Source organism: Bombus affinis, chromosome 3, assembly GCF_024516045.1.
Source record: "Bombus affinis isolate iyBomAffi1 chromosome 3, iyBomAffi1.2, whole genome shotgun sequence".
Classification (NCBI taxonomy): Eukaryota; Metazoa; Arthropoda; class Insecta; order Hymenoptera; family Apidae; genus Bombus; species Bombus affinis.
This window is the reverse complement of record NC_066346.1, coordinates 10,048,029-10,061,453: the sequence shown is the minus strand read 5'-3', so window position 1 is coordinate 10,061,453 and position 13,425 is coordinate 10,048,029. Positions and strand designations below refer to the sequence as shown.

At 29.0% G+C, this 13,425-nt stretch overlaps 3 protein-coding genes across 13 annotated transcripts; 2 read left to right on the top strand and 1 right to left on the bottom strand.

Annotated features, from left to right (window-relative positions):
* Positions 1-782: 782 nt before the first annotated feature.
* On the bottom strand, positions 783-4,542 carry LOC126914357 (motile sperm domain-containing protein 1-like). 8 transcript variants are annotated; one of them, XM_050718180.1, is made up of 8 exons: positions 4,273-4,325; positions 3,959-3,976; positions 3,551-3,727; positions 3,320-3,483; positions 3,064-3,223; positions 2,838-2,948; positions 2,376-2,519; positions 783-891 (listed from the first exon to the last, which is right to left on the bottom strand). In XM_050718180.1, exons 3-8 carry the CDS (start codon positions 3,693-3,695, stop codon positions 812-814), a joined length of 804 nt encoding a protein of 267 aa, XP_050574137.1. In that variant the 5' UTR covers positions 3,696-3,727; positions 3,959-3,976; positions 4,273-4,325; the 3' UTR covers positions 783-811. The 8 variants fall into 8 exon arrangements, with proteins under 8 accessions (XP_050574137.1, XP_050574139.1, XP_050574136.1 ...); XM_050718182.1 differs by lacking the exons at positions 3,959-3,976; positions 4,273-4,325 and adding an exon at positions 4,406-4,542; XM_050718179.1 differs by lacking the exon at positions 3,959-3,976 and having other exon boundaries at positions 4,273-4,421.
* On the top strand, positions 1,206-8,609 carry LOC126914341 (uncharacterized). Of its 4 annotated transcripts, none has more exons than XM_050718140.1 (9): positions 1,206-1,388; positions 5,346-5,649; positions 5,728-5,815; positions 6,565-6,594; positions 6,675-6,820; positions 6,899-6,992; positions 7,082-7,334; positions 7,472-7,567; positions 7,631-8,609. In XM_050718140.1, the coding sequence occupies exons 1-9, from the start codon at positions 1,350-1,352 to the stop codon at positions 8,336-8,338; spliced, it is 1,758 nt and encodes a 585-aa protein (XP_050574097.1). In that variant the 5' UTR covers positions 1,206-1,349; the 3' UTR covers positions 8,339-8,609. The 4 variants fall into 4 exon arrangements, with proteins under 4 accessions (XP_050574097.1, XP_050574098.1, XP_050574100.1 ...); XM_050718141.1 differs by lacking the exon at positions 1,206-1,388 and adding an exon at positions 4,393-4,509; XM_050718143.1 differs by lacking the exon at positions 1,206-1,388 and adding an exon at positions 4,915-5,062.
* A 619-nt stretch (positions 8,610-9,228) lies between these two features.
* LOC126914340 (maternal embryonic leucine zipper kinase-like) lies at positions 9,229-12,847 on the top strand. The gene is made up of 13 exons (XM_050718138.1): positions 9,229-9,468; positions 9,555-9,705; positions 9,805-9,914; positions 9,988-10,141; positions 10,213-10,319; positions 10,381-10,548; positions 10,620-10,814; positions 10,887-11,004; positions 11,081-11,158; positions 11,650-11,722; positions 11,792-11,942; positions 12,013-12,116; positions 12,177-12,847. Exons 1-13 carry the CDS (start codon positions 9,325-9,327, stop codon positions 12,442-12,444), a joined length of 1,821 nt encoding a protein of 606 aa, XP_050574095.1. The 5' UTR covers positions 9,229-9,324; the 3' UTR covers positions 12,445-12,847.
* Positions 12,848-13,425: the final 578 nt, after the last annotated feature.

Here is a 13,425-nt window from a genome sequence, read left to right as displayed (position 1 = left end):
CTTATTCGTCGTGCCTTTTTGTTTAGGCTAGTTAGAGGTTAGATCTGTTTTAAATAGAAATCAAAATTCATTAATATACTGTCTTGTTTAACGCCCACAGCGTGCTTTTTTTTATACATTTGATGGGTTAATTGCTAACTTGCGCACAGTATTGTCTAACTAGTTCAAAATAACAAAACACGTGATATACCTTGACATTTGTCAGAACCTAAATACACCTACGTCTATTGAATTTTCGATTGTTATTTTTATTATTTGTTTTTGACATTTTGATCAATTACCAAATAATAATTAAATTCATTTTTCTGCATACGACTATATAGAATCAATAATCATATGTTATAATTTATAAGAAACAAATGTATAAAGTCTGTAGCATATTGTTTTGTGAATAAAAAATTACATAAAATATTATAAAGATGATTTAATAACAGTATTTGTGAAACTCATGTTGTAAATTATAGTAGTACTTGCAGGTTAAAAACTAATGAAGACAATGGGAATGATGAAACACAATCAAAAAATAATAAAAAAACTGAAAAAGATTTACTAGTAAGTAAATAGTATTGTACTTTTTTTTCATTCTATTGATATGCTCTAATTAAATAGCACATATTTATTATAGCCCTCTATAGAAATTAGTCCAAATGAGCATAAATTACAATATGCATATGCGTTATGGTATAGTCGACGCAGTCCTGGTAAACAATCAAGTATACAAAGTTACGACCAAAATTTAAAATTGGTTGGTAGGTTTGCAAGCGTGGAGCAGTTTTGGAGTCTTTACAGTCATTTAGTCCGGCCATCAGAGTTAACAACATCTACAGATTTTCATCTTTTCAAAGTTGGCATAAAACCAATGTGGGAAGTATGTGTTTAGTGCCTCTTGTACTGTATAAAAAATTTATTCTTATTGAGTAATTTCATTATAACAAATGATTTTTTCCCAGGATGAGGCAAATCAGAAAGGTGGTAAATGGATAGTACGGTTAAGAAAGGGTTTAGTTTCTAGATGTTGGGAAAATCTTGTATTAGCTATGTTAGGAGAACAATTTATGGTTGGAGAAGAGATATGTGGAGCTGTTGTATCTATAAGGTTTCAGGTATGGTAATTTTTATTATTTGAAAATATTAATCTATATATATGTATATTACGAGTCATTAGGTATTCTTATTTTTAACAGGAAGACATAATATGTCTATGGAATAAGACTGCATCTGATTATGCGATAACAGCACGTATTAGAGATACATTAAGGAGGGTCTTACATCTTCCAACAAGTGCCTCAATGGAATACAAAACTCATACTGATAGTTTGAAGAATGTTCATCGGCTCTAAAATCTTGTGATGCTAACTCAGAGATTCAAGTTCTTTGTCGACTTTCAGGTAAATTATATTCTACTATTATAAAGAAAATCACAATGAAAAAATATGTGTTTATAAAACAGCACTCTTTGTGTATTTCTATATTTAGCTCATAGATACTTGTGAAAAGATGACATTTAGGTGGAAAATATTTTACAACTACAAAATTTAAATGACCATCTTATTTGATAACACATTTGATTCACAAGTATCCCATTGTAACTTATGTAAATAATAAATACATGTTGATAATAAAAAAATAATCTTATTTACAAAATGTATATGTGAAATTTTTATAATGATCGTTTTTACTATATATAGTTGGATTATGTTATAATTATGATGTTATAATTATAACAATAAACAATCATTCTATATGCCAAATACTTTTATTTAAGAGTACTTAAAATTTGGAGCCCATTTTACATAGGATATTTATACATTTTTACACGAGATCGTGATTCTTTAGAATATATGCATAATTATTAATGTATTTTGTACATAATGCTTTCATACACAAAGCATTTTAATCGAAATATAAATATTAATTCCGATATAAAAATTAATGTATTTTTATATTTTAACTTGAAATATATAAAAAGACTGTGATTTTGTTAAAATTTTAATATATATACAAATTTCTTTTATACGCTTGAGGCAATGAAGCACAAACTTGGACAAGGAGATTTACCACCACATACATAAAAAGAATAAAAGATTTTATATATGTAAATAAATATTTGCGTTAGCGACAGTGTATCGTCATGATTTGTTGTATTTAGACTAGAATCAGGTAGTATATTCAGTAAAAATAATGAGGCCCAATGCCAAGAAAACCTAACATTAATTGTGCTTTTATTTCATGATTCTAATCATTATATAAAGCTTGTTTTGTATATATAAAGACAGAAATTACAACCTTAAAATAATAATTGTAACCATACCTGTAATAAATGAAAAAATACTGTTTATGTTTTCTTAACCAAAACATAAATAATGAATACTTACCCAATACAAATGAAAATATTAATTTAAAGTTTATGGAGAGATGAAGATAATCAGGCACTCTATTATTCTGCTCTCCTTCTGTAGGTAAGAGCAATCCAACTATGCAAATGATTCCAGCAATCAGTGCTACATAATTTGTCCCTCCTAAAAGTTATTAAAGTACTTATTAGAATACTTTATTTTTATTTAAAATATTTAATTTTTTATTTTAAGAGCATTTATTTTTGTACTTATAGCTTACTAGGGGTAGTATGCAAATTTGCATATAAAAGAATTTTTTAATTGAAATAGATATGCTAAAGAAATTTATTCTTATCACATATATTAAAATTGAATGGCATTAAAGATATGAAGTATTATATGACCTCAAACTAAGTAACTAAATATTAAGCTGGTATTAAATAAACTAGTATTAAATAGTATTTAAATCCAAAAACTAATTTTAAATACTAACTTATTAACCTTTATCCGTAACATAATTCATATCTGAAGATAAGTAAATTTCTGTGTTCTTATTTTGAATATTTCCACGAAATAAATCATGTTTTGATCTTGGTGGTTTCAGTGTGTATTCTGTAATTGTAAATAATAATTTTGCCATTCAAAAAAATGTATCATACTGCTCATAAAGAAATGATGTACATTATAATGTATAATAAGTAACAATTTATAGATATTTTTTACTTACTATCAATGGCTTTATTTTGAGCTATAAGAGCATATGATTGTTGCTGTCTGGTTTCATTTATGGGAAGCTGTTGAAACATTTCAGGATCTGGTGTAGATCTTCCAGCTGCTTCTGTTGTTCCAGGAAGTAATTTAGCTTCAACATCTCTTTGTCCTATGGCCTATTAATTTCCAAAAGTATAAGATTATACTATTTTGTTAATGGAATTATATTTACTCATATTTAAACATAATCATTTTATTACATGTTTAATTACCTGTTTAGTTGGATGTTCTTGCATTTGTATTCTAAATTTATCAACAACATTACAATTACTAAACACAAGAGCTGTATGTCTGACAACAATATCAATACAATATCTCGCTTTTATTGTTCCTTCAGGCTCAACAACTTTATATTTATTTGGTGCAGTACATAATACTGTAATTATAACGAATTATGTTGAAACTTTTACTTAACTATTAGCTCGCATAATAACAATATATACCTTTAAATCTTATTGGAAAATCATATGGGTTATACAAAGTTAAGACTTGTTTGTGAGTAGACTGATCGTCTAAAAAAAAAGTGATACTTTGAGGAAATACAAACACTGGTAGTTTTCGTGGAGTTGTAACTAATTGGGGCTGCATTATATTTGTTTAATTTTGTGTCGTCCATGCACCTATAGAATTATGTTTGTCATTACACAGATGTCTAAATTTATTGCTTAAGTTTATGTTATAATATATATACAAACTTAATTACTTTAAAACATTCTAAACATTTACTTTATATATTTTAATTCGATTTAATAGCACAAACTGCTTTTAATGTGTGCTTGATTTGTTATATTTTAATATTGGAAAATTTGTAATAGATAGATAATTATAGTTAAATGCTTAATATGACTTACCTAAAAAAAAATTAAGTACTTTGTGGATTATTGAAATTAAATTAAAACTTATGTATCGTCAAATTTTCGGAATTAATAATAACAATTGCTCAAAATGAATAAAAATAGAAATATATATTACAGCGTATTTAAACAAACTTTTAAAAACTGATAATTTCTATTATAATAACTACACTGATAACTATGTAAATGTCCAATAGTGCTTCGTTTAAAAAAGATGTTTAGTTATTCTGACAAATGACTTGAATGACTTAATGAGTTGCGTTAAACACTTAATTAGTTGTATAACAACTTCTGTAAAGTACAATATTTACAAGCTTGTTAGCATTATAGGTCCATTTGGTTGAATACTGCACTGTTGATCTTCCTAGTGAAACAATTATTCACAGTATTATGGTATTCGTCACTCGTTATACATCACTTTTCATTCTCATCACCAACACTTACTATTGTGCGTGTGAACAAGCTGGTTGTGTGATTTTCTCGTCTTTCCCTAGCTTATCATTACGAATCAGTTGATTAATTTCATCAGTCTTATTAAAATTTAGATGGTATCAAAAATCACTTTATCATTCATACGTCATTTCTATTCAAATCAATCAATCGATTTAGCAATAAGAAAATGCAAATACATACTTAAAAATTTTAATACGTGAAATGGTTATAAATGTTTTGAATATCGTTTAGAAATTTAACTGATGAAAACTAATGATAATATTAAAAACAACCTATTATCGCCCAGTTTTCGTTTTACTTAAAATAAAGGATTTTATCTGAAGATAGATTTCATGACAGATTTCAGTAGATTTCCTAAAATTAAAATTTTCCTAATAACAACACATTGTCTATACAAAATTCGGCGATAAATCAATCGTGTGCTGATATAGGGAAAAAAATACTAGTATGTTTTGTTGGCAACCGTGAGTACGTAATATATTGACAATACTCCGACGATTTCAACAATATGGCATCGGGTCATCGGGTTTATAAGTAATTACGTCCGTGCTTACGTTGATCGAATGTTGATATTATCGTATTACTATAATAACGTTGTGCTAACGTATAAAAAAATGATTGACATACTACGTAGATTTTAATAAATAGGTAGTGTACTAAGTATCAGAAGTAATTGCGCATAGCGATTCTAACCTTTTTCCGGAACTTTCGGTTTCCGAATTTCATCAGTGTTTTTATTTTTCAACATCACGGTAACAATCTATTTTTCCCATAAATATATTTAAACATTATATTATTGCGAATCACTTTCAAATTTGATTAATACATTTCTAAAAAAACATTTGTAATCTTCCAATGAATTAATAACTTTTATTATGTTTTGGATGATATTTATAACAAGCATGGATTTTATTTTCTTTTACATTTTCAGAAGTATACAAAAGAAGAAACCATGGTTAATGTTAATCCCAGAGTGTTCTTTGATATAGAGGTGGGCGGTCTCCCAATGGGTCGAGTGGTATTTGAACTCTTTGCAGACATTTGTCCGATGACATGTGAAAATTTTCGTGCCCTATGTACTGGAGAGAAAGGACTTGGGAAAACAACTGGCAAACAATTGCATTATAAAGGAATTGTTTTTCATAGAGTAGTTAAAGATTTTATGATTCAAGGTGGTGATTTTTCAGTAGGTAATGGAACTGGAGGAGAATCAATTTATGGTGGAACATTTGCAGGTATATTTATATAAACAGATATATTTTACCTATTATAATTAAAAATAAATATGATTTATTTATAATAATATTTTGCAGATGAAAATTTTGTTATAAGACATAATAAATCATTTTTATTATCTATGGCAAATCGTGGTAGAGACACAAATGGTTCACAATTTTTTATGTGAGTATTTATGAAAAAATAAGTATACAAACTTTAATAAAATAATATAAAAATGTATTTCTTAAATAGCATAAAATAATTGATTAGATTTATAGTAAAAGAAAAGTGCAGGATGGTGTAATATATGTCTTTAAAAGTTATAAGATATTAATGCATTATATTGTTTTACTAAACATTTATTTTGCATGTACTATTAACAAAAATGATCAGCTTAAAGGTTAATACTTATACTTGCAAAGAGAACTTTTGTTTGTGTATGAATTTTATTTTTTAATATTTCTACTGGCTTAAAATTATGTTTCTCTGCTGACAGATGTAAACTTTGTCAACCTCAAAGGTAAAGGTAATAGGAATTTAATATACATTTATTTTCATATCTCAACATTTTTCCATGCTAATATATTTTCAAATGTATCCCAACTAAATAACAGGTGATATAATTAAATAAAAGGATAATTGGGTTTGTTAATTTTAGCAAAGAATTTGATTATCTTCTATCACCTCTTGATGTTAATAATGTCATTGTAAAGTTGTTTGGTATTTAATAAATTATATGAAACACTTAATTTTTCCGGTGAATATTGAAAAGTATAGAAGTAAGAATATCTTTGAAGGAATGAATAACTTAGCTATATTTCTGTGTAGTCGTGAGGGAAGGGTCTGCACACCACTACTACAACACAATGACCAATGAAAGCTGGCTCTTTCTGTTCATCTCTCATCCCCTTAATCATATTTTGTTGTTGTAGTACAACACAACCAGCGCCTCACCTCGACAAGTAAGTAACAATAAATAATGTTTTGATTATTAAAAAGATTCTTAAACACTGCTTTCAATATTTAAACGTTAAATTTCTAGTGTCCATGTGGTTTTTGGAGAAGTAGTATCGGGCCAGGAAATTGTTACACATATTGAGGGACTTCCAGTAGACCGCATGTCTCGTCCGTTACAAGATGCGAAGGTTGTAAATTGTGGAGAACTTGTATTGAAAGTAAAAAATAAAAGTATGTTTTAGTTGCTGTAAATTGTTATATTAATAGAATTAATGAGATAGTTAAAATTAACTATATATATGTTTGCAGCAAAGAAACGTGAAACAAAGGATAGCAGTTCGTCTGATTCTAATTCTGATTCATATGCAGAGAAACCTAAGAAGAAGAAAAAGGCGAAGAAAAAGTAAAGTGCATTCAAGCTCTATAATTAAATTAATATTAAGAATATTGCATCTACTATAGAAATATCTGCATTACTTGTTTATGTTACAGTAAAAAAAGAGCAAAATCAGAGGATGGTGAAATTCATGATTCAAATGAAGATGACCTTGGACAACCTCATCCCCTTGTTTCAGTCACAAAAATCGATCCTGATGAAATTCCTGAAGTACCAGCAAATAAATTTTTATATAGAGCAGGACCTACCAATAATGCAAATCAGAAAGAATTTAGACAACACTATGGGAGAGATCGGGTACGATCACATAGAAAAACTGGTCGCATTTTTAAAGGAAGAGGAATATTTGTAAGTATTTTTATGCAAAATACAACATATGGTATGTATAAATTTTGTGAATGAATTTCATCATGATAAACCATTTCTTGCTTTTAAAGCTTTTTAAAGTTAAAGTAAAGTAAATGAATAAATAAATATATTTTTAGCGATATCATACGCCTTCACGTAGCCGTTCGAGAAGTGTCACACCACCTCATTGGAAACAAGCTCAAAATCGTACTATTAAGTTACATGAATTTCAGGTATGTGCAGTATATTTAATGAAATCATAATTATATTTTTGTATATTCTAATTTATATTACAGAAATTAGAGAAAGAACGCTTAAAGAAAGAGGAGGAATTAAAGAAACGCGAAGCCGATAGGATTAAAAAATTTACTGAAAATCCTGATGAAGATAACCAAGTAGTGGACAAATTTGATGTCGAAGCACATATATCTGAAGAATTAGAAAATAAAGAAAATGATCAGTCAGATGAAAAAAAGAGTGTCAGTAAAAACGCGGACCAGGATCAAGATAACTTAAATGCTAGTATAGATGTTAACGATGCTATCACAAAAGACAAAGTAGATGCGAAACATAAAAATGAAAAGATAATTAAACGCGACTTACATCGATCATATGGCGATAGATCGTCACGGCGAGAATCGCGCGATAGAAGCAAAAGACGTGGAAGTGGTCGGTCCAGATCGCGAGATCGACGGAGATCTCGAGATAGAGATTATGACCGTAGAAATAGTCGTGACAGAAGAAATAGAAGAAACTATTATCCTCGAAGGCGAGATTCATATAGGATTAACAGGCCTGGCAGAGATAATTATAGATATTATGATAGACGCAATGATTATAGAAGAACAAACAATTCTAATCCTAACTACGATACGGATATGAATTCATCCCGTTATGATAAAAATCGAAGAAAAAGTGATAATACCTTAGACTCTAACAATCAACCAAAATTTAAACGCCGCTCACGTTCAACTAGTTCTAGTAGTCAGCACTCCAAAGACTAAATTCAATATTTTCTTATTACTTTGTCTGCATAATACAGAAAAAAATATAATTTATGAAACGAATTTCAATTATGTTTTCAAATTTTTTGTTAGAATTTGTTTCTTTATAGGATTTATGAATTTATGTATAGAAATACTGATTTAAATTTGTAATACTTAAATCATAATATTGGTTATGGTGTTTAAATGTAAATTCTAATTTTCTCATAATTAGAATAATTAATATAATTTTTGTACTTCTGCAAAGACGAATACAATGTGTTGAAAGCTATAGTTGTTTGATTCTTTACTTCTATATGTTTTTTAAACGAACATAAAGCTGAAATATTTAATATCAAGTACATCTTCTATTTATATAGCATTATATTGTAAATTAAAAGTACTTTTGTAGTTAGTGTTTAATATATACTTATAAGTTAAATTTGAGAATGTTTTTTACAAATGAATATCCTATGCATTTTCAATATTCTTTGTATGTAATCTTAGAAAATATCTAATCTTACAAATGGAAGTATATATATTTTATTTGGCATTTTTAGCAAGTTTTAGTTTAGTTTAGCAAGAGAAATATAGATAAAATGATGAAAATATAAATAATTATTAAACAATTATTATTGCCACTTGCATATGATTTAAACGAATACACTAATATATTGTATAATCATTATTCAAAATAAAGAAGAGGTATTATATCCTATGTTTAAAAGATTATTCTTAATTTATCACTGTTATCACTAATTCAGTTGCCAATACAAATTATGTATATATGAAATAAAAGTCTCCAACGTAGTGTATAAAACATCCATACAAATTTCTAACTATACTTTTATATTGGTACTATTAATACTCTGAAGGTAGCTTTATATGTTGGTACGTTTTGATTGGCTTTCAAATCTTGTTTACGTTAAAATTTGTGAGTTCAAAAGTGATGTGATTGACAGCGAATAATTAGTACTCATCAGTGAACTTTTCATAAATTTATTAAGATGGTACGATATGCTGCACTTAAAGGCTTGTACGATTTGGAAAAGACCATCGGTAGCGGAGGTTTTGCTAAAGTTAAACTTGCCACGCATATTGCAACCGGCGAAAAAGTTGCTATCAAAATAATGGACAAAACATCATTGGGTGTAAGTGATTTTTAAAATAGTATACATTTATGAAAAGCGCAATAATAAAGTCTAATGAAGTTGCAATAAATCTTTTATATTCCTAGGACGACTTGCCAAGGGTTAAACTAGAAGTCCAGGCATTAAAAACTTTATTACATCAACACATTTGTCGATTGTATCAAGTTATAGAGACAGAAAGTCATTATTTTATGATAATAGAATACTGTTCAGGAGGAGAATTATTCGATCATATCGGTAATATTATATATTAATTTAACTTTTTACTTCTTTATCACTTTGTTACCTAAAATTAATAGTACCATAAAAAAATTATAATTTTGTTGTTATTTACAGTTGAAAAAAATAGGCTTTCTGAAACAGAATCGAGAAAATTTTTTCGTCAAATTGTATCTGCAGTAGCGTATTTGCATAGTTTAGGATATGCTCATCGTGACTTGAAACCAGTAGGTTTTACTCCTTTTTTTTTATTATTCAATTCAATATCTGTATAAATGGCAAACATTATTATGTATCTAGGAGAATGTCTTGTTAGATAGAGAAGAGAATTTAAAGCTCATAGATTTTGGATTATGTGCAAAACCAAAAAATGGGATAGATTCACATTTACAAACATCCTGTGGCTCTCCAACGTATGCAGCACCAGAACTTATATTAGGAAAGAAATATTTAGGTACCACTTTATTATTCAAGCTTTAATTTGACAATGTTATGTTGAAAATGAAGTTAATGTTTGCTTCATAGGTTCAGAAGTAGATATATGGAGTATGGGAGTCCTTCTTTATGCACTACTTTGTGGCTTTTTGCCTTTTGATGATAACAGTATAGAGAATTTATACAGGAAGATCCTTGTAAGACTTTTCAGTTTTCATTAACATTGCAGAAAAAGTAATTGATAATAAATAATTTTAGAGTGGTAAATATGACGAACCATGCTGGTTATCAAACAGTAGTAGGAGGTTGATACGAGCAATGCTACAAACAGATCCAAAAAAAAGAATTACTATTCAAGAACTGTGCAATCACCCATGGGTTACAGCAGGATTTCTTAATCCTGTTTCATTTGTTCATAAAACTAATGTATATATTTTTACAGTAATGTACCTGTATGTAATATTAATTTTAATTTCAATAAGCAAATACATTTGTAGTTTGAAAAAGATGATGATGTACTAAGTACTATGTCTGCAATATGCGGTGAACATCCTTCAGATATATGGAGAAAACTTATGAAAAGTGATAGAACTGATTATAAAACTGCGACATATCTCTTACTTTTGGATAGGAAACTTCGTGGATTATCACTTCGAATATCATCTTCTGCAAAATCTCATCTTAAATCTGAGGTAATGTATTGTGGTTTAAATATATCTTTGAAAGTTAGCAAGAATTGTTTCATGTTTTTTTATTATTTATAGTGTGATGAAGAAGGTAATGGTATTATAACTAAACTTGATTGCTCTCCAAGAAGCAAATCTGTTAGATCACCAGTAACAGATACTATTTTCAAAAGTTTGCCAAAAACACCCGAAACTAGTAAGTTACATTCGTTTTCGTATGTTTCAGATTAATATATTATGTATGTGTTATTGTATATTGTTTATTTATATAGCTAACGATTTCATGGAACCACATTTGCCTGGTAGAAAACGACTTCGAAGTAAGGAAGGAGATGATGTATATTCTCCTGGTATGTTTCATAAAATTACATTTATTTTTTCATTACCGATACGTTTTTTATTCTGAACTCTTATTTATTACGAAAAATTTGATTTATAATACCCATCTCTTCCCATTAATGAACTTTCAGAAGTTTTTGTGTTTTATTATAGCCATATTGCCTAGTTTTATATGTTTTCTAAGGTTTACTTCTAATTAGGTGATGTTAGCCACCTAATTAGAAACTTTAATTAAAGTTTCCAAGTGCCATAAATTGCTGTAGTTGTGTGAAAAGCAGATAATTAGAGGAGAGCAACGACTTGTGAACAAACACAATTTGGAGTTACAAATAGTTATGTGTAAGAACTCTTTATCCCATTCCTTTCTACAAGATATAATACCTTCTTTACTATTCCTTATCTCTTTTCTTTGGTTCCTCCCAATTTCTAGTTATTCATGCTTTTTATATGATTCCAATTTTTCGTGCAACTTATATAACGATTAATAAAAAATTGATTACAGTTCCAGCAAAGAGAATTGCAGAAAAAGATAGGCTTCTTTCTACTCCTACTAATACTCCAGTGTTGGACTCAAGGTATTTGTATCATAGTAATTATAACAGCAAAGTAATAGCTAAGGAAAATATTGAGAAAAAAATATTTAGGGGGTCACAGTCGTCTACACCGGGAAGTGCAAGAAAAGTAATAATGGGCTTGGAACGTGGTTTGAATCGTGTACGATGCGTCCTTACGCCAAAGAGACGCGTGAAGAACGAAAGTACTGATCCTGATCAACCTAATATACTTTCCGGAAAGGTACATACCTAATTCCTTATATAACTGATAATTCTGAATTAAATTTATTATGATGACTTTCTTTCATAAGGGTCTTTGTAATGTATCGTCAACGTCCAGTGATGACCCTAAATATGTTCTTTCACAATTACGTCGTGCTCTTCGTCGCAAAGGAATTATGTGTCATCAAAAAGGGTAATGTCCAGAAATGCTAATAACATTTAATATTTTTACTATAAAAATATTCCCATATAGGTTCATTCTACAAGGAGAAACGGAAGATTGTACAGAAGATTATAAAGACACGATGCGACCATTCTCATCGAGGAATGCTTGTTCTTTCGAATTAGAAGTTTGTTTATTGGAGGGTGTTTCAAATGAGAAATTAGTCGGTATTCGAAGAAAACGTTTAAAGGGTGATGCATGGGTTTATAAACGGGTGTGCGAAGAAGTTCTCGCTCTGGCAGCTGAAGATCTTTCTACGGAACCAGAAGGTTCGACAGAATCAAAATGTCCTATATAAAGTCTTCCTGATAATCATAACCCTCATAATATAAATATATATTTAAAATAATACATCACGAAAAGTCAATGAGACTATTCGTCTATACTCTGATCTCCACTAATTATATTAAATAGATTTAAAAAATAAGGGAGATGTAAAGAATATGAATATTTGCATCTATAATTTCGGCAGATATTGTTTACGGCATCTTTGGTAACTACAAGTATATCTGCATTGTATGTGTCTTAGAACGTAGTTTCTTCTGAGAAGAAACGGGAGAAATATTACGAAAAATATAAAATCTGTAGTAAATATTTCGCCGGTCTTCGAGCGATATAATGAGCTTAAAGTCTCAGTGATTATTACAATCATCAATTGTGTAATATTGTTTATACAGTATAAAAGAATTACAAAGAGATTATATTTTTTACAATCTTTCATTTAGAACAGTCCAATAGGAATAAAATAACGTTAAAAGTAACTTTTAAACATCAAGAGTATATCATGTATTATTAACTGTATAAAAATAATCAGACAATAAAAGTGAAAATATATATATATTTCTACAAATGAAAACTATTCATATTAATTTAATCAAAGCGGCTGTATAAAATACTAAGAATAAAACGCCATAGTTCTTACTAGACACAAGTTAGCAACACGAACGGCGATTTCATCTTCGATCGTAGCACAAAGAAATGTCTTAAAAGAAAACTACGAACCTCGGCCACTTGCAGTGGAATATGTAAAGCTCCATTTTGAGTTCACGCCGCAGATATAAAGTATCGCGGCTCGTTTGAACCGCGGCATCCGCACGGGAACTGCTATGGACAGGCAAAGTTATAAAATCACCACAAATCGATCAGCATAAAGTGGAGCCGCGTACACTTTGCTTTATGGCAGTCAAACCGACCTTTTATCTTTGGCCGCTCAATAATCGTCGGTACTTGTTCGTAGGCAGTCTTGCCAAGCTCTATTCCGCCGAGGTTCGATTGGCAC

What these genes read in the sequence shown, in the direction of transcription:
- LOC126914341 (XM_050718140.1), top strand. Translation starts at nt 1,350, where the DNA reads ATGCTAACTCAGAGATTCAAGTTCTTTGTCGACTTTCAG. An exon ending in ATTGAAAGTAAAAAATAAAA is followed by an intron (nt 6,821 to 6,898) that starts GTATGTTTTAGT and finishes ATATGTTTGCAG; the next exon opens with CAAAGAAACGTGAAACAAAG. An exon ending in AAGAAAAAGGCGAAGAAAAA is followed by an intron (nt 6,993 to 7,081) that starts GTAAAGTGCATT and finishes TTTATGTTACAG; the next exon opens with TAAAAAAAGAGCAAAATCAG.
- LOC126914357 (XM_050718182.1), bottom strand. Translation starts at nt 3,695, where the DNA reads ATGCAGCCCCAATTAGTTACAACTCCACGAAAACTACCAGTGTTTGTA. An exon ending in AAGAACATCCAACTAAACAG is followed by an intron (nt 3,224 to 3,319) that starts GTAATTAAACAT and finishes GGAAATTAATAG; the next exon opens with GCCATAGGACAAAGAGATGT. An exon ending in AATATTTTCATTTGTATTGG is followed by an intron (nt 892 to 2,375) that starts GTAAGTATTCAT and finishes TTTTTTATACAG; the next exon opens with TACAAGAGGCACTAAACACA.
- LOC126914340 (XM_050718138.1), top strand. Translation starts at nt 9,325, where the DNA reads ATGGTACGATATGCTGCACTTAAAGGCTTGTACGATTTGGAAAAGACC. An exon ending in AGAATTATTCGATCATATCG is followed by an intron (nt 9,706 to 9,804) that starts GTAATATTATAT and finishes TGTTATTTACAG; the next exon opens with TTGAAAAAAATAGGCTTTCT. An exon ending in ATTATGTGTCATCAAAAAGG is followed by an intron (nt 12,117 to 12,176) that starts GTAATGTCCAGA and finishes ATTCCCATATAG; the next exon opens with GTTCATTCTACAAGGAGAAA.